Genomic DNA, 23,864 nt, shown 5'->3' with positions numbered 1-23,864 from the left:
GAACTAAAAATAATTAAATCAGAAATGTTTTCATCTCATACCTTGACCAAAAATTCAAGTACTAGACCTGTTCCTTAGATTTGGATCTTCCTTCTGCCTCAACCGCCATCAACAATCAAACTAAGTGACGAGCCATGAACAATCGAAGTTATTAGACACTAGACAAGGGAGAAAATAGTCGAAAATAAAGGGTTTTAGATTTTCTTTCTTCAAATGATGATCTCGTACCTAGTTTTGACCAAAATTACGATTTGAATCTCTTCTGCTGTTCTTCCTCCACAGCCATAGAAACAATCAGACGCAGAATAGGCATCGAAAAATAAAAATTAAGAGACTAAAATGGATTCTTGGGGAGAAAGAAAAGAGAAGTGAAGAAGAGACGATGTATTCTTGCGAAGAAAGAAAAGAGAATATGAAGAGACGAAGTACAAAATAGTCGTTACAGAGTGTCAGAGGCCGCGCCAAAAGAATGCGTTACGCAGAAGAGGGCCCACACAGGATTTCTTTTCTCTAAATCGTATCTTTTCAAATACAGATTTTTTAAGAATGATTTTTTACAACTTATTAAAACAAATATATTATACTTTCTATTATTTTATTGTTTTTTTTATTATTATTATACTTTTAAAACATTATTTTGAGAAATTTATTTGCTTATTTTAAAATTTTTTACCAGAATTTAAAATTAATAAAATATCTTTAAAATTTAAGGATCAAAGTTAAGAATATAGAAATAACACACATTTTTAAAAAAAAAAGTAGAGACACAAATTTTAAAGAAGATTAATTTTTTTCTAAAAGAAAATAAATCGTAAGGTTAGAGAAAAGAGTAAGAGACAAAAGACAATTAAAATAAATCAATAAACATATATTATATTCCTATATTTTAATGAAATAAAATGATATCATATTCGTAAACAAGTTAAAAGTTATGGAAATATTTGTTCAGTTGTTCCTAATTATTTCTACCCAAGTCACCAAAAATGCAGTTATATTATATATAATAATGGAGTACTGTATGAAGAGGTAAGAAATGAAAATACTAAGATATTACATCACGAAGTGATCCGTGATGTAATATCTTTTTCTTTATTCCTAATTATTAATACAATATTTGATTTTTTTTAGTACATTAAAATATTAGATTTGGACTATTAACAATCCTACTAAAAATTGTACGAATTTTGAAAAACACCAAGGAAAAATTTTAAGAATTTTGGTACAAGGTTATTTTGTGCAATTTTGACAAAAGCACGTGATGATCATTTTTTTAAAAAAATTATTTATTATTTTTTTTATCCGTGAGTGTGTGGACCAACTAGCGTGTGCATTTAGACTAATTTCACGAGATACCCTGACATATTTGGTGACAAGAATGACATGAGAATTAATTCTTAAAGTAAGTGGTCATCATGAAGTTTAAACCCCTCTCGATTTGTTTATTGAATTTCATTTAATAAAATTGTTTAGTGTTGATGAATAAGTCATTCTTTAAAATATATTGAAGAAATGGCGAGAAAATAAATATATTTTAGAACATAAAAACTTAGCAAAGAGGGCTAGTTGTTCCAAAAATTGCAATATTTTAGTTTTTTTTAAGGAATATTTTAATCTCCTAAACGACGGCTATTGACGGCTATAGAGTTTCAACTTGTTCATCCAAAATCTTTTTAATTACTTTCATCACATGCCCCAAATGTTACCCCGAAAGAAATGAACTTCATTTCTAGATATTGTGTTTTAATTCTTAGACTCTGCCTACAAAATAATTTTAGTTTTTATTTAAATTATTTAACACATGGACTATAAAACAAATTTAGTGTAATTTTTTTCTTAAGTTTTAACCAACTATTATTTCAAAGTTTATATATTAAAACAAAATATCTCAAGAATTATATAATTTTGCAGTGGTATAAAAAAAAACAAAACTTAATAGGTTAGAAAATTTAATAGTTACTATTAACATAAACTTAACTCAGCCATAATTAACATTGATCGAGGGGTCATCGTTCGAATTTATACTAAAAAAAGTTACTAAAATAGAAAAACTTATGAACTAATTACATATAGCATTTTGTAAAACAGTTTTAAGTACAAATTTTAAATGCAATAAAAACTAAAATATGATTTAAACTTTTCCTAAAAAGTTAAATTTTAATAAAAATCATGTCACCAATATGGGATTAATATCTAATTTCTCAACTCCCAAATTTAAGATCCAGTCATTATTTTTTTTAGATAACAAATCATTGCACTTGTGACGTCACATGTAAGAATATACAATAAGAGAATAATTTATAAAACAAATTGTTTTAGTGGGCCTGTAAAAGATGTCCAGAGTAAATTCAAGATATCTCCTTACAAAAGCTGCTGCTATATGTGGTGTACAGGTTTTTATGACTTGCGTTTACGCGAAAGATAAATCATCAATTAATGAATTTAACTATATATTTGAATAAAGTATTATAGTGATAGGTCCGCTACTAAAAAAAGATATTTATTAATGTTCTTGAGGTTAAACATTCATTGTACTACAAGAAAGCCGTCATTAATTTTTAATTTTTAATTTTTTTTTTGATAACCATTAATTTTAAAGTTAAAGTAGCATTCTCCATGTTATTGTGACGACATATCGCATTCGAACTCCTTCACGCAGCTTCCACACATGTTTGTCGCGTGATTGGGCCGGCCCACTATTCGACCCATAACTATTTAGCAAATTAGGGCAACACCGAAACCTAATAGGTGCGACTCCGCCGCCTCGCTATCTGTTTAAAACCCGATGGCCTCATCGCCGATTTCATAACCATGTTCTTCCCCTCGGCTACGGTTTCTCCAATCTCCCTCTCTTCCTCTCTATGGAAGGGTTTGAGGGATTGACTTATTGATACCGTCTGGGATTTATCGGTTACTTCTGAAATGCATCATCTGCTTCTGTTCATCGTTTCCGATTTCTAGCGTTTTGATGCTTCATCATCTGGCGAATGTGGATTCAATCAGTTCCCATTTGACTCGTTCCCTTGAAGCAAGATTGATTGTGTTACATCCTGTTTTCATAACTTCTCTTGCAGTGTTTACTATTTGAGAACACGGGAGTAACTACACCATTTCTTATTATTTCCTTAGTTCTTGATTTTTTTCATCTCGTCGAAACAAAATTATTTACTCTTTTCGCTCGATAAATTATGATTCGGAGTGCTGTATTAACGGTGATGAGTCTATCAGACCTGTTATGATTTGCGAATATGATCGCAATCTAATATGAACATCTAAGGGACTGAGTTTCTCCATTGTGCTCCGATTGTTTGTCAAAATGCTAGGATTTTTTGTGTTCTTTACTATTTTATGATCGTAATTTATGTGTAGATTGTGGAATTTCGCTATTCATGTTAATCTTTGGCCTCACTTGTTAAGATCTTGATTTGTATCTAGCTTTCTAATCGATGAAGCAGGATCCAATTGTGTGGCCTAAAGTTATGTTCTCCTCGCTATCCAGAGTTTCACTTAACATGATGCCTTTGGACGTCGGAGAACTACATTTCTTTTTGTTTCAATTTCATTGACCCGATTGTTGTGCATTAAATCTTTGCTAAATTGAACCTGTTTTCAGATGTTTAAATAAATCATTTGTTTCTGGTACATCGGAGGGGAAGATGAGCTCATTCTTCTACGGTCCAGCTGCTAATGGATTCCCCTTCCCAATCAAATTCACCAACAATTTGAAAAGGTAGCAGGGTATTTAATTGCAGTTCATTCAGTTTTCTGATCCAATGGATTGATATTCACTCCAACATCACGTGAATTCGTTTATCGATTCTGTAATAGGAAATGACAGTTCTGTTCAGGTAAAGGATATTAAGTTACACGGCCGTTCGCTAATTTTGTACTGCAGTTCGTTCGTAGATCTTTAATCTATTATCTAAGTTTATTTCATTTCAACTTCATGCGACTCTGTAACGTTCTTTCTTTTAGTATACAATGATTGTAGCTTGCAATACTAGAGGAATTTCATCATATTACCACTCCAATTTTCAACTGTATTAAGACGGGATTTTATGCACACAGAACTAAAATGGTGATTTGGGAAGGCGTATTTAATAAAATAGAATCATGAATTTATGATGAACATTACTTTTACAATTAGTTCCAATTGAAGCTATTTAATATTGTTATAAGATGAGTGATAATACTTAACAATCTTAATGTCTTGGAAGATTCAGTTTTTCTTTTATTTTGTCCCTTGAACGAGCCTATTGCCATTTGTTATAAATATAGGTTCAATGTCGGGCTGAAAGTGGAAATGAGAAGCCCATGGATCTCTATCGTGTCTTTTCAAAGGCCCATAAAAACGCTAAGGATTGGTTATTTCTAGCTAATGTGGGACCCGCTGCCCTCGTGTCACCGTCTATCACCTTCCATTAAAAGCAATTTTCGTTCTCCTTGGATCCACTCGCATAATATCCCATGTTATCTTATCTCCACCTTGTGTCATCAAAACAAAAATGGCGTTTTTAATACGTACGTTTACTTCCACACCCTAACCCGACCTAATAAAATTCTATTCTATGTCAACAAAATTCATTTATCTTAAAGTATTAGATTGTTCTAAACATTTACAAATCTAAAAAACTATGAAATTTTGATTTAATTCAATACATTTTATTGTTGAAAGAACCTTGAGACCCATTCAATAACATCAGATTTATTTCAAATTAATTTAGTTTTTTAAATATCAAGGTCAATTGTAACATGGTCATTTGATTTAGAACTTTCATTTTTTAAGACATCGTACTCATTTTTTTCCTTCGTACTTGGGCATTCATATGGATGAACGGATAATTATAAATTATTAAATTCTCTTGAATATTATAAAATTATCTTTTGATGTGAAGTATTTATTACTTATTAGAGTTAATAATTAACAAACAAATACTGTTCATGAACACGAGCTAACAACGATACAATTTCCGATCCCGATATACCCAGTCGAAGAAGAGTTGACTGAAGAATTATGTTTGGCTCACTCGCTACCAGTCGACTCGGTTTGAGCGAGTCCACTCGGCCGAATCACTGCCCAAACCCCAAAAAGGGGAAAAATATAAAAACCCCAATCATTAAACTTAATTTTATTTGTACCCATAAAATTTTAATTAACCATCGAACCCGGTCTGACTCCACACTGCGTCCCGAACCCTCCTCATGTCTCGCCCTTTCAGAGTCCGGCCGACCCCTTCGAAAACCGACGTCGCCGCTGCCCCGTGCCGGCTCCTCGCGTATTCACGCGCCAGATATTCGTGCGGCGGAATCATCTCCGATTCATCGTTATACCTCACGTCGTCGAGCTCCGGCAGCGACTCCACCGACTCCGCCCGCAGAATCTTGCTCCAATCCGGCACGCTCACCGGAGCGGATGCAGCCACGTGGCGTCCACGTGGAGTATTACTCATCACGCCTTCATTTCCTTGGATTTGTCTGACGAAATCCCTCTGCGACGCCGTCCCCATGACGGAATCTTGAAAAGCAAGCGACACCTCGCCGACGTTCCGTCCATCGCGCGGCGTTGTTCTGCGGCGGGTCCTGAGGGTAATGTTCCCACAATTCTCCGCCGGAAATCGCGGATACGAATTGTTGTCGCTCTCCAGATCCTCTCCGTTGGCCGCGCTTTCAATCATCGACCACACATCTTCTTCACGGAGCTCCGTTTTGTCGTCTCCATTGGAGCCTTGAGCGTAACCATTGCTATAGCTCCCGAGGAAGCGCTCACTCCGGCTTATACTCAACTTCCGGCCTTTTGCCATCCGCCGGCCACAAAATTGTGCGACACTCTGCTCGGAAAACAGAGGCGCGTGATCTCGCTCTCCACTGCCCAGTAGAGTTTGGAAAACCACTACGACGACTCCATCAAACTAAAATAAACAATTTATCAAAAAATACAAAACATCGATAGCAACGAAAAAGGCCACAGGAGAGTGGAGAGTGGGTGTTGGTTTGGGATTGGAGAATGAATAATTTATATATATATAGCATTCTTGCAGGTCTAATAAATCAAGGATCGGAGACTTAAATTTCATGTGAATTTGGGATTCATTTCGATTTCATTTCATCTCCAATCAGGTGCATGGGGTGAGAATAACAGAAGATGCCATTGCCAACCAACGAACTTACGTTAAACTGTAAAAATTGAAAGAAAAAACAAAAAGTAATTAAATATTAAGAAAGCGAAGCAGTTAAGGATGGGTATGGTAATTGAATGGGACGCTCTTTCGGAAGCGCGTGGAGGTCAAGCGAGGTCGGAGATGGAAGTTTCCAATTCTAGAAATGCGATGGTTAAAAGTTTGGGGGGTAATGGGTTGTGATCAGGTGAGGTCAGCTTCACGTAAAGCCTCAGGGGCCCACGTTCTTTCCAATGAGATGGAAACAGAAACCGGGCTGGGAGCCGTACGATTTTACATGCTCGATTTAATCAACCATGTTGGGAAAATTGAAGACCAAGGAGTCAAACGACCGCATTGCACGTAGTAGATAATTATTCCCGCACGCTCTTCTCCTTCTCCTTCTCCTTTGGATTCATCGATAGCGTCAGTTTTTTACATCCCGTGAAGTGGGTCCCGTGCGTTTGCTAACGTCAACAGAAGGGGACCCACACTCCACGTGGTCGGAGGGCCCAGTCCGGTTGGAGCCACGTGTCAAAAGGAGGACCGGTTAAAGGGTGAATAAAAAAGTCCTTGATAATAATAAATATATGGACGTAAGCAAATAATTGGGTGGAGAAAATAATCCCTCCGTCGCTCTCACCTCCTCCCCCACTGTTGCGGAGGTGATCACATTTCGCATTCCCATCTCCCATCTCCATCATCCCCACATTCGATGGCTCAGATTCAACGAGGGTCGTGGGTCCCCTACCAATCCTATTGTACTGTTCATCATCATCATCATTCATGATCTCGAATCAGATGGCTGATCTTGTGCTTCGTCTTTGCCCATGCCCATGATTAGTTGAAACATAATTACGGCCAAGTTTAGATTTCTTAAATTTTTTTTTAAATAATGAAAAGTAAATTAACGAGAGAGAAAAAAAACCTTAAAATGCGAAGTGGGACAAGAGTGTGTTTGTCTTGTGTGGGCTAGAGATGAGGTCATAGCGTAGGTGGGGATCTGAGTTGCAGTTGAAGTTGCAGTGACCGGACCTTTGCTAGGACCCATGGAGCTACCAATCAATCAACCCCGACCCTCTCCCGCCCGTGGACCCCCTCTCCCCACCCGTCGTCTCGGAGATGTAAAGCCAAGCATCCTATGCCCGTCTTAACTCCGATGGTTGAAAACAACATGAACTAACAATTTTACACCATTAAATGCATGAGAGGCAAATTAAATATTGTTATTGATCATATATCCAATAATTGGAACGAAGACATAATCGTCACCCATGAATAATTTATAGTAAAAAATTAAGTAACTTTAACGAAAAATATGCGTGTGTGAGTTTTTGGTTGTCCAATAATGTTGGAACGTCGCCTTATGAGATGTATGATGGTTTGAACAAAAGGAGCGGAATAATTTAGTGGGTAAGGGGGATGGATGCCCCACCCCTTAATGTCTCCTTATGAAAATCCAAAAATAAGAGAGACATCCGTCAAATCAAAATCATCTTATCATGATATCAACTCTATCGTCGCTATAATGTAATTGACAATTTTACACCATAAAATTATAAGAAACGAAAATCATAAAAATACATGAAATCATATCCGGTAGTTATTAAAAGGTAGGAAGATTTTTGATAGCCACGTAGTGGTGGCCTTATTTAATAATTTATCCAAACCACACTTACCAGTGTGACATAGTACTAGCCACTTAGCATGTAAAATGACAAACATCAGGCTCTCACCTTTTTCATACCAATCAAATATCACTTGCTCCCATCAAATTTTTCTGAATCATTGGATCACAATTATATTTCTCAGTAACTCAAAAACAAGAACAAAAAAATTAAAGTAGGTCGTGATTCGTGAATGATAATGAGAGGGAAAGTGAATTTTGTTTAGGCATGGACTCATAAGTTGATCGTTGGCGACATGTCGTGTAAAAATCGAAACTGATAGTGGCGCGTCAAAGAGCCTTGCAGCAATAAATCTTATATGCCATCATTTTCCAGAATAACATGCTAAGTTTATTTTTTCTGAAAAAGCTGACTGCTTTTCTTTTCTTTTTCTCTCTTTAATTTTTGGGTTTTTTCCTAAATTGATCTTAGCTGTCTTTCAAGTTTCATGATGTTTGAAGTTTTGTGTTTTCTTCGTCTTCTTTCCAGTTAGAGAGAATGGATATGGATGCCCAATTATTTGGCAGTAAATCTGTCTCCATCATCTCTATCTCTATATCATTTTATCACAATTTAAAAAAAAAAAGCCTATGGTCTATGTGGATTTGTCAAAGGATGGTTACATGACGTGAGATTTTGTCTCAAACACGTCAATATTGCATTAATTAGAAAATTTCATTCAAGGTATCTGCTTTTTTTATTTTTACATTAAATGTTTAAATATCTTTTCTTTTTTATTTCTCGATGTCGTGTGATTTAGGTTGAGGATCCTTATAACTGGTGTTCGTCGTCTGAATTAAATAATACTATCACTAAAACAATAAAATTTTGAATTTAGGTCAAATTTCAAAGCAACAATATTAATTTGTAAAATAGCAAACCGACAAAATAGCAATAATATGTGAATCTATCTTTTTCCTTTTTTTTACTAATAATTAAGTTTTTATTTTGACACATTTTTTTTAACAATCCATTTTAGAATTATTCTTTTTAGATAATTCAACCTGTCACTGTACTACAAAAAATGCTGATAAAGGGAGGTTCATAACTATTAGGGTGGCTTTAAATATAAAACTACATTCATATATTAATAAATAAGTTTTTTTTTTCCTTGGACATCAGATTTATTAGAGAGGGTGTGAGCCAGAACCACTTGTTTTGAAAGATATTTCCAAAGCCCTTCTTTGGTGCAGTTTTCAACCGTTTTGACGTAATTTATCAAAGCTTTGGAAGTTTATGCATTTTTGGCTACACTCTCTTTTTTTTTTTTTTGAAAAACAAATTTGGTTCTCCTTCAAACTTTTTTTATTTTTTTATTTTATTTGTTTATAGCTCTTTTAATCAATACATCATGAATATTCCGCGAGCTTTTTATTCTCTTATCTATACATTAATATTTTTCTCTCTTTTCTTTTTTGGACTTATTTAAACATTAGTTGCTAAAGTTACGTTTAAACTTCATCAAAATCAGTGCTTTCCTTTAAGAGTAAGTGAGAAAAATAGAAAAATAATAACATCATATTAAGTTATTAACTTTGTCTGCTTTTCTTTTTCTTAAACCAATGAACTAAAACCAAAAGAACAAAAGGAATACGATTTAGCCATTAAAAGGCAGCTGTTTAGTGAAAATTACTTTCCCCATTCTTTTTAAGTACTTCTCACAAAGTAAACTTATATATGAATGTTGGTTTGAAATACAAATTAACCACAATATCCTTATTTCAAAATTCATTTCGTCAAGTCGCTCTAAAAAGAAGACACGTTTCAGTATCGAGAAATTTTCTATCATTACTAGTCAATATATAAAAATGTCTAGGTCTTAATTTTACAAGAATGTCAATAGAAATATTGACAAAATGTCGATGTCGATAGATATTTCAAAATAAAAAAATCATAAAAAATACTTTAATTAAAAGTTTTACTATTTATTATTAATATTATATCTACATTGGTGATATTTTTGTTGGTATTTTTTATATATATTGATGTCGAAATTCGGAGGGTCCACGTATCTTTCAATTGGGAATCGTCGAATAAGTTAACTTGCAATCTAGACATCAGTGTGGTGTCCTGTCTAATGTCCTCCAACGGTCAAGTTAGTAACTGGAAGATCTAGAGGAGGAAAACGAAAAAAGCATCTAAAATATTCAGTGACAGATTTTTCACTCACTTGTGGTTGTGATATCTTGTCTCTTTTTAAAGGTGGCGGAACCGACCAAAGAGGACGCTTGGTGTGAGGCGCAACAGTGGTTGTTTGTGTACGAGCTCTAACGGGCTATTGGGAGATATTTTCGACGCGCGGTGCCATCCTAGTCCCTACCGCACTAACCCACTGCAAATGCCTTGTAGCTAGCGTGGTGTGTCGCGTACCTGCGTGTACACTCCTACCCGACTCAGTGTCGTTCCCTCTGCTGGTCATATATTCGTCGTGGGAGTTTTGTTTCCATTGCCACATGTCGTGGCACAAGCTTTCCATATTTTCCGCTCGATTTTCACCGTCAACAATGCATGTACTTTATCAAATTTTTACAATACTATAGAAACATCGATTCAACCCCTACGTCAATCCAAAATCCCCTAAAAATATCGACAGACTAAAATATAATACCTTACAGTACCTTTCTATTATATATATTGTCAAATTATCAAATATATTTTTCTCCTATCCCGCAAAATCCGCCAGCAACGGTCCACGCAACCGTTTTTTAGCGGAGGGCAAACAAAAACTACCCTAGAGCCCCACAGGCACTTTCGGGTTGACAAGATCTGTGGCCAATCATAGCTCAAACTTGGTGGTACCTCCTTATTAAATCTCCAAACGTGAATTGCAACAGTAAAGTTATGATTTTTAAAAAGTTACCCCAAAAAAAAAAAAACCCTAATAAAATAATTGCTGCCTTTCCTCAACTTTTATTTGGGTGTGACCTCATCACACATTAATTAGGACTTACGACTTAGGCTCCACCACTACTTATTTTGTTACATTTGAAAAAAAAAAGGAATTGTTTGTTCATTCTTATCGGGAGTTTTAAACCTATGTTTTTACAATATACATATCATGTTCTGATTATAGGTCTCAATGTCGGTAAAAAAAGTATGTTTGTATCGAGAAATGAACTTTATATTAATGAATTTTTTTTAATTATTGATAGATGATTAAACTTACTAAAAGGATGATTTCAGAAAATTTTGATTTGTGTACTCAAGATTCCACATCTAATGGAAAGGAAAAAACAAAAAAGGACAAAAACCAATTTTGTTTTTTTGGATTTTACCTAAAATACATCATATCCATGAAGTTATGAGGCTGGAATATACTTCCCTAATTAGTTTGCTTAATGTAATTTTACACATTTTAAAAAGGTACTTTAACAATTGAGTTGTGTTCGTCATGTTGGCACGGTTATCGATTTCTTAAAAACTTATGGTACAATAAAGGAAGTGACAAGTTTTTTTTTTTTTAATTTATTTCATCCTTTTAGTTTACACTTTCGACTTGTGATTAGATTGGGAGGACACATTTGAGCCAAATTATCTACACATACGAAGGATTTATTAGGATCAAAATTTCTAAGACAAGTCTGCAAATGGGCTTTCTCGGAAAAGAAATTAATGAGCAAAAAGACAGTACATTAGATTGGTGTCGGCCATTACTCTTCATTTGATTAAACAACTAATTATCAGAAGTTTTGTCTCACTTTAAACGTAATTAAAAGATATTTAAGCCAATTGTGGCATTACTCTTCATTTGATTGACAACATTCATGGGCAAAAATAGCTTATAGTTGTGCCACTTGCTTGATTTTGATGCTCAAAGGCTTGGGCACAGCACACACCCAACTTTTCTTTAACTTCATTTATATCTTATTGTTTCTCTTTCTGAAAAAGAAACCAACTTTCCCACCCAATAATTAAATAAATAACGAAAAATAGCAATGAGAGACGTACAATGGCTCTTTAAATCCAAATGGGAAGTGACCCAATTTTAGAATGATGGACAAAACTAACTCAATAGAGGCTATACCCTACAAAATTAAATTCTCTTTTAATTTCATTAAAAAACAAAACATAAAAAAGTTAAGTAATGTTGGGTATATCAGATATATGATACACTCTTTTTCATTTAGTATAGATTTAAGAACTAAGGTGGTTTTGATAGTTTTTTCTCTCTCTCTTTTTTTAAGTTTCATGTTTTAAAATGCTCGTTTGAGTATTTTGGACCTGATATTATATTATTATTCTTAGATTCCATCTCAAACCAATTGATAACGAGATGAATAATCTACATAAACCTTTGATAGGTCTCTTATCTTATCAATGTGGCGTCTTCCTCGCTTGAGCATATTCTTAATTTTTTAATTTGCAGCCATAACAACTAAAAGAAGGGAGTTAAGCAGTGGAGAAAGTGAAAGGAGCTTTATTTTATATGATGACCGAATGTTTTGACCTCTTCAAAATACCATTATTCTCATCCATTATTGCCCCTTCAATTTTCAAAAAGCAGTGTACAATATTTATTGCAAATTTATTCAATATTCCTTTGGAATATGTAGGGATGAGAATCAGAGTTTAATTTTTCATCAAAATCTCTTCATAATTACTTTAATCGATGAAATTTAAATTGGTGCCAATTCAGTTATTTATAACTATGGTAGAGAATTCAATAAATAAATAAAAGACAATATAAGATCTTTTCTTTTGTATAGTTTTATTTTATTTATTTTTTTCTTTTTAAGTTTTAGAGTAACCTTGGTGATCTATGATGGGCCGTCATTTCAACCGTGATCTTTTGCGGAGCATTTGATACTGGGCTCTTCCGGCCCCTTGAATTTACTGGGCCCGATTTGACTAAATTGGGCCTTGTGGATCCAATTCAGTAGCAGCAGCTTTCAACTACGATCTTGGCCGTGGTGGGTTAACACCATGTGAGAAGATATATTTTCACAAATTGAAATATTCGATATTAGTATAAATAATAAATTAATATTTTAGAGAATGTCAATATAACTCAACATTGGTATGTACTTTTTTTTAGGTTGAACTTTCAATCAATTATGGGACCAAAGTAAAATAGTATTTTAACATTTATTTTATTTTAATCTGATGTACTTTTAAAATATATTTTGATTCTTATTTATATTTTTTATCTCATTTCTTTCCTTTATAATTTTAGTATCAAATTTCATTAAATAAACTTTTGATATGTAGTCATAATATTTCATTAGAACATTTTCATTCGGTATAAAATTTGTATTGAAAATAGAACCAAATTGACCCCTTTTTAAAAATATAGAAATGAAAACATAAGTTTTTTTTAAATAATATTAGAAAAAACTAAGATTTTGATTGAATTTTGATATGAAATTATGAATTATGAGAATTTAATGTTTTTTTAAGGAAAATATGTTATTATTCTCGGTATTATTATTATTTTTAATTGTTTATTGACGTCGTGTTATCAAATTCATAAGTGAATAAATGCATTTTCTCAGGTCACCAATCTGGAAACAAAAAGAAAATAGGAAAATCAGGGATGCTGCCACGTGTCAGATTAGGTGTTGTGTTACTGATCATAGATGGCGACGGGCCCACATTTTGAGGCAATGGACTTTCTTTAATTATCTCAAAATTAGGGAGTCAAAGTCCAAGATACCCTCCTCTCTTTCCCTATTCACACCCCTAAAGATACTTTCTTTCTACCCTTTTCACACTTACCTTCTCCGCACTTAACTAATTTTGAAATTCTTAGCAGACAAAATCACTCCAATAAATAAATTAGATACAATTTTAAAGAGTGTCAATTTTTTTTTTCCAATATTGCATAAATTTAGACTCGTAAATTATATTTAAGTTTTGGCTTTGATTTGGATTAGATTCCTTTTATAAAATGGTAATTTTTATGAAAATAGATATTCATTTTATTATGTTTAGGTAAATGCTTCCCATTAATATTACAATTCAAACAAAGTGTTGAGATTTAAATGATTAACAAATAATCATGTTACATAGAATCTTTAGATATCAATTTGAAAGGAGCATCTACTATTTATGTAGAATATTGTCACTCATTGTTACTAAAAAAACGGAAAGAAACCTTAAAAACGAGGATGAAATATAACCAAGGTATATATTTTTTATTAGAAGTTGAATCAATCGTATTTTGATTTAAGTTCCTTTCTTTCTAAGAGGTGGAATAGTATAATGTAAGTTAAACTTGCCAAGTTAACTAACCTGAAATAAATATAAAAATATATAGTATTGTTAGAATCGTAGTATTCGATTAAAAAAAAGTATTATCCTTTGCCGAAAAAAGAAAAAAAGTACCATGACTAAGTAGAAGTTATATACCACCTAAATAGTATTGACAATATCTTTAATATGTAAAAAACTAAGAAAGTTTAATGTACAATAATGTGGACAAATTCATATTTCATTTTAATTTTTAAACACTTGCAAGTTACAAATGCTCATTTTAATATTTAAGAAAGTTTAATGTAATAGATGCTAAGGTTAAGATATCATTTAATTGGTTTCCTTTCAGTTTTTCAAACAAAAAAATTATTTTCTTTTTGTCACTTCAATTTAAAAGGTAAAATATATTAAATAATCCATAAATTTTTAAGTAGTTTTTAATTGGGTATTAATCTTTTAAAATTATGAATTTTACGATTAATCTATTTAAATTATCAATTACATCATTACATAAATATATATATATATATATATAATTTGTTAACAACAAGTTGATAAATCATGAAATTATTTTTTTAAGAATATATTTGTGCGTGTTAGACGTATTACTTAAATATTAGCTAGCATTTTAACGAAATTTATTTATTTCAGGTGATATATCTAAGTGATATGTCCATGTCTATTGTGTCTACAAACAATTAGTAAATAAATTTAATGACACATTAACTTTCGTTTACTATATAGTTTTTTATTTAAAAGAATAAAATATCAAGGACCAAATTTCATAGATCATTTGGGTACATTTCTAGCCAATTTGAAAAGGTTATTTATTATAATAATGTTGTAACGATACAGTGGCTTTGATGGCAATAAAATATCTATATAGTTATATTAATAAGAAATTCGTAGGATAAGTCTCAAACAATAAGTTGATAATTAGATGTATTTTATTAATATTATATAATATGTGAGAAACATTTGGTTCAACCTCCATGTTATTCTCTCTCTTATGAAAAGGCCTTCCTCTTTGTGCTTATCCTTTCTAAATAGTTTCATATGGAATTTATTTCCAAATTCAAAGTATTTATCCCTTGAAATTTTAGTCTAGATATTGTTTGTTTTGAACATAAACTTTATTTTTATTTTACGAAATATCTCGTACTAATTATCTTTATCTATATATCATAAATCATTCATTGTCTAGTCAATGTAAAGTTTTGTTTGCATTTCCCTTATAAATCGGACAATCCTCCCCTCGAACAAAGTATCATCGAGTAATCAATCATCGATTTACTCTCTCGAATCATAATGAGGGAGTTGGCTCTTATCTGATACTCCACATAATCATTATCATACTATGACTACATCTTTCGAAGCTCACTGCTTCTTTATCCAACATCAGAGAATTTTAAGCACACAATTAGGTATTTTCACCATGACTAAACTAGTTGCAATATTTATACTTATGGTAAGTTTTAAAAGCATGGGTTTAATTATTCGTACAGTCGAAATATAAGCTAAGAAAGACTTTATTACTGCAAAGGTGGAATTAGTAAAATAAATTAAAATTACAGAAACATTTTTGGAGAATAAAATAATATTATGGTCGGTATTCAATCTTTTAATTTGTCAAAACGGCGACTCAGATAGATGAGCTTCCCCAATCCCCAGGAACAATTCGTATAGCGACCAATTTTGTAGGACTGCCACGTGGGACACCGTGGCGTCCTCCGTGGCGCCTTCCTTTCACTTTCCCAAATTTCCCTCCTCTCTATATAAGAAATTCCTCCCTCAATTCTGGATTCCTCTCCCGAACAAAACACCGAATCGCCGATCGTAACCGTAAGAAAACAGCGATTAATCGATGGGTAACTGTTGCAGAAGCCAGTCCTCTACATTGGTGTGGGCCGGAGACGATTGGGGCTCCTTCAATTCCAAGCACGGCCGCGGCGGAAACGCAACCACGTCCGGCGGCGATACTGAGAAGCAGAGGCTACTTGGCCCAAAAAAAGCAGCGGCAACGGCGGCGGCGGGGGAAGTGAAAATCAAGATGACGAAGAAAGAGCTGGAGGATCTGGTGGAAAAGCTAGAGAAGCAAGGGCTGAGCCTGGAAGAAGTTATTGGGCGGATGGTGAAGGGCGGCGAAGAAGATGAATATGAAATGGAGCACCACCGCTCATGGAGGCCTTCTCTTCAGAGCATTCCAGAGGATTACTAAAATCCACACCCAAATCAATTCTCTTTATTTCTTATTTCTTTTTGTAAAAAGAAAGAAAGAAAGGATATTTATTAATTCTATTGCACAAAAATTCAATTTAGTTTTTTCTTTTGCGTACATGTAAATTAGGCGGAAGGACTAAACCAATAATTTAGCCTTAAATTTAGTTTTTATTTATTTGACTAGGTTCGATTAATTAATTTCAGAAGGCATTGTCTCCTCCAACACACTTTCCAGCAGTAGAGTATAGTATACTCGACACTTTATTGAAATAATTTAAAAGTATAACAGATCATTAAAGACAGCTCATTGACCCAAATTATGGAAGGTTTAGATTAATCATCATTTGTTTTGGAAGCATGCTTTAGATATAACAGACTATATCCAATTTCCACCCCTTTCTCATTCTATGAATTCTTTTTTTTTCTTCCTTTCTTAATAGGGATAATGGAAATAGCTCCCTAACACAATCTGAAAATTTAACATTTTAAGGTTAGGTATAAGGGACCACCCTCTATCTCGATATTTGTCTATTTCATTTTTAGTTGCACTCATTTTCTTGTCCCACCCTCTGTATGGCAATTTGTCTATTTTAAACATAAATAAGTCTTCCTCTTTTTTAATTGAGCGTATTTCTCGAAATACCCATTTTATACGTGGAATTATAGTCTATTTTGTATAATGTAATAAATTTTATGTTTTCTAAATTTGGTCCGTGATCTGTATATGCATACTTTAAAAGAAAAGTGGTGTTTTAACTGCTGAGCTCATATTCACAAATAACACGGAATAGGATAAAAAAGAATTAGGGTTCAAACTAAGTCATAGAATTATCTAAACATATACTCGGACTTTCTCCTTTCAAAAAGTTCCGACGAGAAAGATTGAACAGCAAACTGATTTGAACTAAAACCCGAGGAAAATTGTGGTGTCAAAATTATTATTATTATTATTATTATTATTATTATTATTATTATTATTTTTTAAAACCAAACTATGCTCAAAATCAAGCTAAGATAAAAAATTTATCGATATTTTGAAAAGTTAATGTGCACCTTAATTCAGGAGCCAAACATTTGGAGTTGCCTCAATTAATTAAGGTCATCTTTATTACGGCTGGACACAAGAAAATTTAATACCTGCCAGCTACACTGCCCATTTCATTCATTTCAGATGAATAATAGGCCACTCATACTTATCAATGTTAAATAATAAATGTGCATTAAAATTTTCACAAAACCCTGTTTCATCTTAAATGCACCAAAAATCATTCAATTCCTTGCATACCATAATCTACTGCAATTTAATTTAAACCATCCAACACAATTATCACTCAATTTCAGCAACTTATTATTGCAAATGCAAAATAATTTCTCGTCAATGATTAATGGGGGCTACTACATTCGTCTCTGTCTTTTCAAATTTAAATCTCTTTTTTTTACCTTCCCTTTTAAATAAATGAATTCTAGAGTGTTTCCTTTTAAATTGCATTATTATCCCAAGAATTTAAATGTCAAAATTTCTACTTTTCCATCGACCATTGAATAAACTAAAATTTGTAGATAAATACATCAATTATAAATTTGGTATAATATCGATAAAATACTCGACCAACATGAGGATAGCTCAGCAATTAATCAAGACATCCTACTTCTTCTCTAAAGGTTGAGGTTTCAATCCCCGACCTTCACATTTGTAGTTCAAATATTTGTGCCTTTTTCAAACTTTCCTAAATGTTTTTAAAATACTATGTGGTAATTAACGTGTAAGGAGTTATCCTAACGACGAAGCTCATCACTTCTTTGTTTGGCACCTAAGTATTTCACCGATACAACTAGGTTTAAATCATGGCTCTAATACCACTTGTTAAGGATAATGGTACCCTTGCACCCCAAATATCTTCATTTGTTCGTATTGGACATAACTCTCACGACTTTGTTTTTTATTTCACCCAAAAGTCTCATACCAATGAAGATAATTGTTCTCTCCTATATACAACTACATCCCCTAGCCAAAGTGTGATTAAATCTAACTGGTAAACACATGAGAAGTAATATATGTTGACAATGGGAGAAGAAAACTTTTAGTGCAAAATTAAGTCGAAAAGAGAGGAACAAAATTATTAACTGATGTTTGCTCAAAGAATATTGTTGAAACGTGTTCGAAAGGTCAAGGTAGTCCTCAAGGGATAGCATGAGGCCTCAAGGAATATCCTTAAAGTCTTGGGTTCAAGCCACACGGAACGGAACCCCACCAAATAACGTGAAATATAGGGGCATAGAGGCCAAAGTAGTATTGAAATTAGGATATTTTCGTAATTTAGCAAAAGATTTGTTGATTTGGGCCGAGCCCAATAGAATGCAGGAGAAACCAATAGGCGTGAGAGAGAGGAGGAGTGGAGTTATGAGGCGTGCGAGATAAAAAGGTTAGGAGAAGGCAGCTGCTGCCATTAATGCAATTTCGTTCTTCTTCCATTTCCATCTGAAAATTTTCTTCTTTTTCTTGCAATTTGCAATTAGCAAATGCAGATCTGTCTGTGTGTGGGGCCTTCCAGCCAGCTGCTTTCGTCCCCACACACTTTGAAGCTCATTCATGGCTTCTCTACTCTACACCCTTTTCTCTCTCTTCTTCTCTCCCTCCTCTATCTCCCCACCTTCTCAATTTCTTCACTCACTCAACCACTACCACTCCCCGAATCCCAATTTTGATGCTTCTTCTTCTTAACTTAACCCTTTTCACTCTCTTTCTCCCGGTTCCAATTTCTATTCCTTCTGCTTTCTGGGTGCTTGTTTCCAAGTCATAGAGAGTGTAAACTAGAAGAAAAATGGAGGACAGACCTTCTCTTAAGCTCACCCGCTATTTCTTTCTTCTCCAGGCGTTACTCCTGCTCCTCTGTGAGTGTTCCCAGTCCTTTTCTTTTTGCATTTTTCTATGTGGGTTTTGTCTCTTTGTACTCGATCTGTTGGCTTTTCTCAAGCTCATTCTCTTTTTTTTTTTCCCGACATTCTTGATTTACTTCCTTCTCTGTTTATTTCTTTGATAGGAAAGTTAAAGAAACAACACCCAGATTTAAAATCAGCTTCTGTTACCATATTTTGCTCTGTTATTAACTGAACTTCTTTCTCTCTCATTTTATCTTCGGCTGGATTAAATGATTAGTCATCTAGCTGTCATTGCTGTGGTAATGGGTAGCTTGCATTTTTTTTTTTTTTTTTTGATAAGGCAGAGGATACGAGCAAGATCTTATTGGGTTCTCTACTAAATTTATAACTTGAGCGTATATAGACAGCCCGGCGAAATAATTTAACTCCACATTCTGGAATTTATATTTACATGTTGACTTGAAAGAACTATTGAGAAACATAGTTATTCTTAGCCGTGTTATTTATGTAGAATCAAGACCCATTAATGTATCTGAAAAATTAGGGGAACAAATTGTAAGCAAGAAAGTAAAACCAAACCCAAAGCATGTATGTTATCTCGCTTAGATAATGTTACATTCTTACACCTTCTGGTGTTCGTACTGAGGAATTGATGCTTGATTTAGTAGATTTTCGTAAGGTTCACAAATGGAACAGTAACTGTAAATAGAAAAAGATTAGCGAGAATGAAGTTCCTGAAAGATATGTGTATAAACATATTGGTAGTATTCAAATAGCTGTGCTTGCCAACTAGCTCTGCGTTTGCCAAGAAGTTGTGAAGTTAAGTTACTTCTTAGAACAGTTTTTGGAAGAGGCCCACCCAGGAGTCATTCATCAAGTCAAAATTGTATAGGGTCGAAACAGATTGGTTTGGCCCACCCGTTACCATTAACAATAAACATTTAAATTAGCCATGGACGAATTTAGATTTTATATTATTTTCCAAATGTATTTTTGACAATCAGATATTTTATTTTCCATTGAAATGGAATATGAAATAGCATGAAGCTGTTTGTAACAATATTTGGATTTCTCTGTAACCTTACCACCAAAAAAGCTTCTAGAACCATTCATTTTCTATGAATTTCATGGGGATTAGTTGACCAAAATATCACTTGAAATTAGTGAACTAGATCCTTGCTAATGTCATTGCCAATATATTACCCATATCTGGTATTGCATCATGTGGCAAAAAAACTATCAATGAAAGTTTTGTTTAGTATAAATATACCCTTTAAAAAGGATTCTGTTCGTCTCTCAAATCAAAATGTTTATGCCACTTAAAACTGCAGAACATCATTATAAAATGAACTAAGAAAAATTTGTATACAAAGATTGGTACTTATATATTGAATACTGTATCATATCTTACTAGTTCTTTGTTGCAGATTTCCATGGAACTAGCTGCAGCCCGTCGACTTATCCAATACGGCATCTTTCAGAAGAGAAACCAATGGATGGGATTTACCCCGAGATTGCACCGAGTGGAAATCCAAAGCCATTTATTCCTCTTCTTGCCCCATCTCCATTGGTACCCTTCACAAATACCACTGTCCCAAAGTTGTCAGGTTTATCATTTTCTATAATCAGTTTTACTTTATCATAAACTTTATGCCCATTGGTTGTCTAGAAAGAGTTGGTTTTTTTTTATGTGATTGATATTGACTTTTTTCAGTTTAATCTCTCATTTTTTCTTACAGGACAGTGTTTATTGAACTTTTCTGCAACTGAAACTTTGATGAGTATGACTGCCATTGATTGTTGGGCTCCTTTTGCACAACAGATGGCCAATGTTATTTGCTGTCCACAGTTGGAAGCTACTCTTGCCATCCTTATTGGTCAGTCCAGTAAAGATACTAATGTTCTTGCTTTAAATGGGACGCTTGCCAAATATTGCCTCTCAGATATTGAGCAGATTTTGGTGGGGCAGGGTGCAAGTGACCGACTTAAGCGCATATGTGCAGTTCATCCAGCAAATCTCACTGAAGGGTCATGTCCAGCCAAGGATATTAGTGAATTTGAGATGACCGTTGACACCTCTAAGTTACTTGCTGCATGTAATAAAATTGATCCTGTGAAAGAATGCTGCAATGCAATCTGTCAGAATGCCATTTCAGAAGCCGCTACAAAAATAGCAATGATATCTACTGATTTCTTGGGTATGCCTGGATCTCAAGTCTTGCCCGAACAATCATCTAGGGTTCGTGATTGTAAAACTATTGTCCTCCGATGGCTAGCAAGCAAACTTCACCCTGCTAATGCCAAGGAAGTTCTTAGAGTACTGTCCAATTGTAATGTGAACAAAGGTGAGCTTGGAAGTGAAATCTTTTGACATTACAATATCACTTCTATAATTCATCATATCTCTATGTATTTATAGTAATCATATGCCCTCTTTATCATGTTCACTCTTGTCTTTTCGCTCGCCACTCACTGCTAATGCTAATATCTGTAGCTGCCACATTATCGTATATGCATGCCTCTTCACAGATTCTCTCTGTGTTATCCTCAGTTTGTCCTTTGGAATTCCCAAACATGACCTATGTTGCCGATGCTTGTGGTAATGGGATCACTAATCAGACAGCATGCTGCCTGGCCATGGAAAGCTATGTGACCCATCTGCAAAAGCAGAGCCTTGTAACCAACTTGCAAGCTTTGGACTGTGCTGCATCATTGGAAATGAAGTTAAGAAAGTCAAAGATTACCAAAAACGTGTATGGCCTATGCCATATAAGCCTTAAGGATTTCTCCCTTCAAGGTCTGTAGCTTTTATCCTCTTATATTACCAGATCTAAACAATTCCTTCTTGACTAATTTCACATGGATTCTAATACTTTCTTTTTTCCTCATCGTGCCCATTTTTTAACACGATAATGGATCTACAACTTTGAGCATCTCAGTTGGAAGTCAAGGTAATATTTCTAGGCATACACTACAGAAATATGCTAAAAAATGATGATCGTCATGTATAAAAATTTACTTATTCCTTCTTCTTGCAAGCTAACATTTGTTTAGATCATTAGCTTTTGTTGTCTTAAAAATTATAAGTAGATATACTGTCGGGTTGGCTTTATGCTTTTTAACCACGAAGGATTGATATCAGAGCATGGGTACTATACCAGAATGCAGATTTTTAGCCAACTTTGGAAATTCAAATGTTTCAATTATGACCCTTACGTTCACCTACTTTCCTACTCCTTTTCCTTCTCCTCACTCTCTCTCTCTCTCTCTCTCTCTCTATCTATCTTTCTCTCTCTCTCTAATGTTTAGCGTTGACTTATGTTTTTCTTCTTGGGCAGAGTTTGGATGTCTTCTACCAAGCCTGCCTTCAGATGCCATATTTGATCCATCTTCAGGGATCAGCTTTGTTTGTGATCTGAATGACCATATTCCAGCTCCTTGGCCTTCTACTACATCTCAAATGACAGCTTCATCATGTAATAAAAGTAAGACAAACTTTTTTACTTCCAGTATTGGGTATTGAGTATAAAATATAGTTCTTTAACAAGTTTCCCATCCTTATAAGAAAACATTGTTTCTTAAATTCCTAATTTCTCGCCTTTTCAACTGCAGCTATCAAAATTCCTGCACTTCCTGCAGCAGCATCTGCTCAAAGTGGTAGTTATATTCTTTAACCATCCTAGAATTTCTCTACAATAACTGAAATACTCGAGTACTGAAACTAATGGTCATCTTGAGAGAGTAGTTTAGTTTCATAATCCCTAAATTTTTCCATATTAAAATATTTCTTTTATTGAGCCTATGTGGTATATAAACATTTGCCAATCATAACCCCACCCACAAATAAATTATACAAATGTAGATTTCTATGGTCCGTTCTTTTACACGATCATTACACATGCTGATTTTTCAATTTGAAACTTCATGAACCCAGGCTTGTTAAATTGGTGAGCCAGACATTCCCACCAATTTCCAAACAAGTTATTTGTGTTCTTACGAATTCTTGGGATGCGTTTCAATTGAAGTTTGAACTTTATCCCGCACACAAAATAACAGAACTTGATACCATGCTTTAGGAACCTGGCTCAGGTGACATAAAAAGAAGTCTCTAGTGATAGTTGTGTAAATATTGCACATATTGGTTGAGTTGGTTGACTCAATCAAAGTGCCTTTCTGTTGAACATATTTCAGGTGTTTTTTGTGCAACACTTTAATAACATTTTGCTTTAGTTTCGTAAATCTGAAGTTCCTCAACTTTATGCCCCAACTGTTGCAGGCCTTTATAATGATGATGTGCTACATGTCTTGCTCATTGCTTTCTCAGTGGCCCTCATGATGCTCATTTAGCTTTTTTATTGCTCTCTTTGGAGAAGACCGTGTCAAGTCATCATAAACAAGGATGCCATTTTCATGAAGCTTATGACAGAGTCTTGTATCCTCAGAAGTTCGATCCTTGTGAATATTTTTAGATGTTCTGAATGTGGGAGAAATTTGAGTTGGAAAAATGGTTTCAAATTCCTATTTGTTCATTCTTGCCTGTCAATGTAATAAACCTTTTTGTAAAGATATAGTAGGAAAGTTGAGCATGATGGTGCAACGTTTGAGATTGTGCTGTATATTTGCATTGCCATTGCAAGAAGCAAAAAGATGGATTTATATTACTTTTATATTGCCCTCATCGTCAACCATAATCATCCCAAGGAGTTAAACTTTTTTTATAGAAATGTTGGAAAATATCCATGTCGACAAATAT

At 33.9% G+C, this 23,864-nt stretch overlaps 3 protein-coding genes and 3 non-coding genes across 8 annotated transcripts in view; 4 read left to right on the top strand and 2 right to left on the bottom strand.

Annotated features, from left to right (window-relative positions):
* LOC111010771 (uncharacterized) overlaps nucleotides 1–486 on the bottom strand; it is a 29,326-nt gene extending 28,840 nt beyond the window's left edge. The window contains exons 1-2 of the mRNA XM_022284309.2: nucleotides 229–486; nucleotides 42–120 (exon numbers count right to left, since the gene is read on the bottom strand). The gene's annotated coding sequence lies outside the window, so the exon portion shown is untranslated. The remainder of the gene's footprint in view (nucleotides 1–41; nucleotides 121–228) is intronic.
* A 2,716-nt stretch (nucleotides 487–3,202) lies between these two features.
* Nucleotides 3,203–3,287, top strand: LOC148212549 (small nucleolar RNA SNORD25). The gene has a single exon (XR_015790019.1). It is a non-coding gene; the product is annotated as a small nucleolar RNA SNORD25 (small nucleolar RNA).
* A 109-nt stretch (nucleotides 3,288–3,396) lies between these two features.
* LOC148212548 (small nucleolar RNA snoR136) lies at nucleotides 3,397–3,541 on the top strand. Its single transcript, XR_015790024.1, has one exon. It is a non-coding gene; the product is annotated as a small nucleolar RNA snoR136 (small nucleolar RNA).
* A 1,323-nt stretch (nucleotides 3,542–4,864) lies between these two features.
* LOC111010849 (protein S40-6) lies at nucleotides 4,865–6,011 on the bottom strand. The gene has a single exon (XR_015789847.1). It is a non-coding gene; the product is annotated as a protein S40-6 (transcript).
* A 9,499-nt stretch (nucleotides 6,012–15,510) lies between these two features.
* On the top strand, nucleotides 15,511–16,454 carry LOC111010880 (uncharacterized). Its single transcript, XM_022284458.2, has one exon. The coding sequence runs from the start codon at nucleotides 15,876–15,878 to the stop codon at nucleotides 16,227–16,229; it is 354 nt and encodes a 117-aa protein (XP_022140150.1). The 5' UTR covers nucleotides 15,511–15,875; the 3' UTR covers nucleotides 16,230–16,454.
* A 2,217-nt stretch (nucleotides 16,455–18,671) lies between these two features.
* Nucleotides 18,672–23,772, top strand: LOC111010795 (putative GPI-anchored protein At1g61900). 3 transcript variants are annotated; one of them, XM_088121932.1, is made up of 8 exons: nucleotides 18,672–19,123; nucleotides 20,539–20,718; nucleotides 20,851–21,456; nucleotides 21,663–21,908; nucleotides 22,051–22,062; nucleotides 22,450–22,596; nucleotides 22,724–22,768; nucleotides 23,366–23,772. In XM_088121932.1, the coding sequence occupies exons 1-8, from the start codon at nucleotides 19,054–19,056 to the stop codon at nucleotides 23,395–23,397; spliced, it is 1,338 nt and encodes a 445-aa protein (XP_087978058.1). In that variant the 5' UTR covers nucleotides 18,672–19,053; the 3' UTR covers nucleotides 23,398–23,772. The 3 variants fall into 3 exon arrangements, with proteins under 3 accessions (XP_087978058.1, XP_022140045.1, XP_087978057.1); XM_022284353.2 differs by having other exon boundaries at nucleotides 18,675–19,123; nucleotides 23,388–23,772; XM_088121931.1 differs by lacking the exon at nucleotides 22,051–22,062 and having other exon boundaries at nucleotides 18,675–19,123; nucleotides 23,388–23,772.
* Nucleotides 23,773–23,864: the final 92 nt, after the last annotated feature.

Source organism: Momordica charantia (assembly GCF_013281855.1).
Source record: "Momordica charantia cultivar OHB3-1 chromosome 3 unlocalized genomic scaffold, Mcharantia_2.0 BLBB01000003.1, whole genome shotgun sequence".
In the NCBI taxonomy this organism is placed as follows: Eukaryota; Viridiplantae; Streptophyta; class Magnoliopsida; order Cucurbitales; family Cucurbitaceae; genus Momordica; species Momordica charantia.
This window is presented reverse-complemented; position numbering and strand designations above follow the sequence as displayed.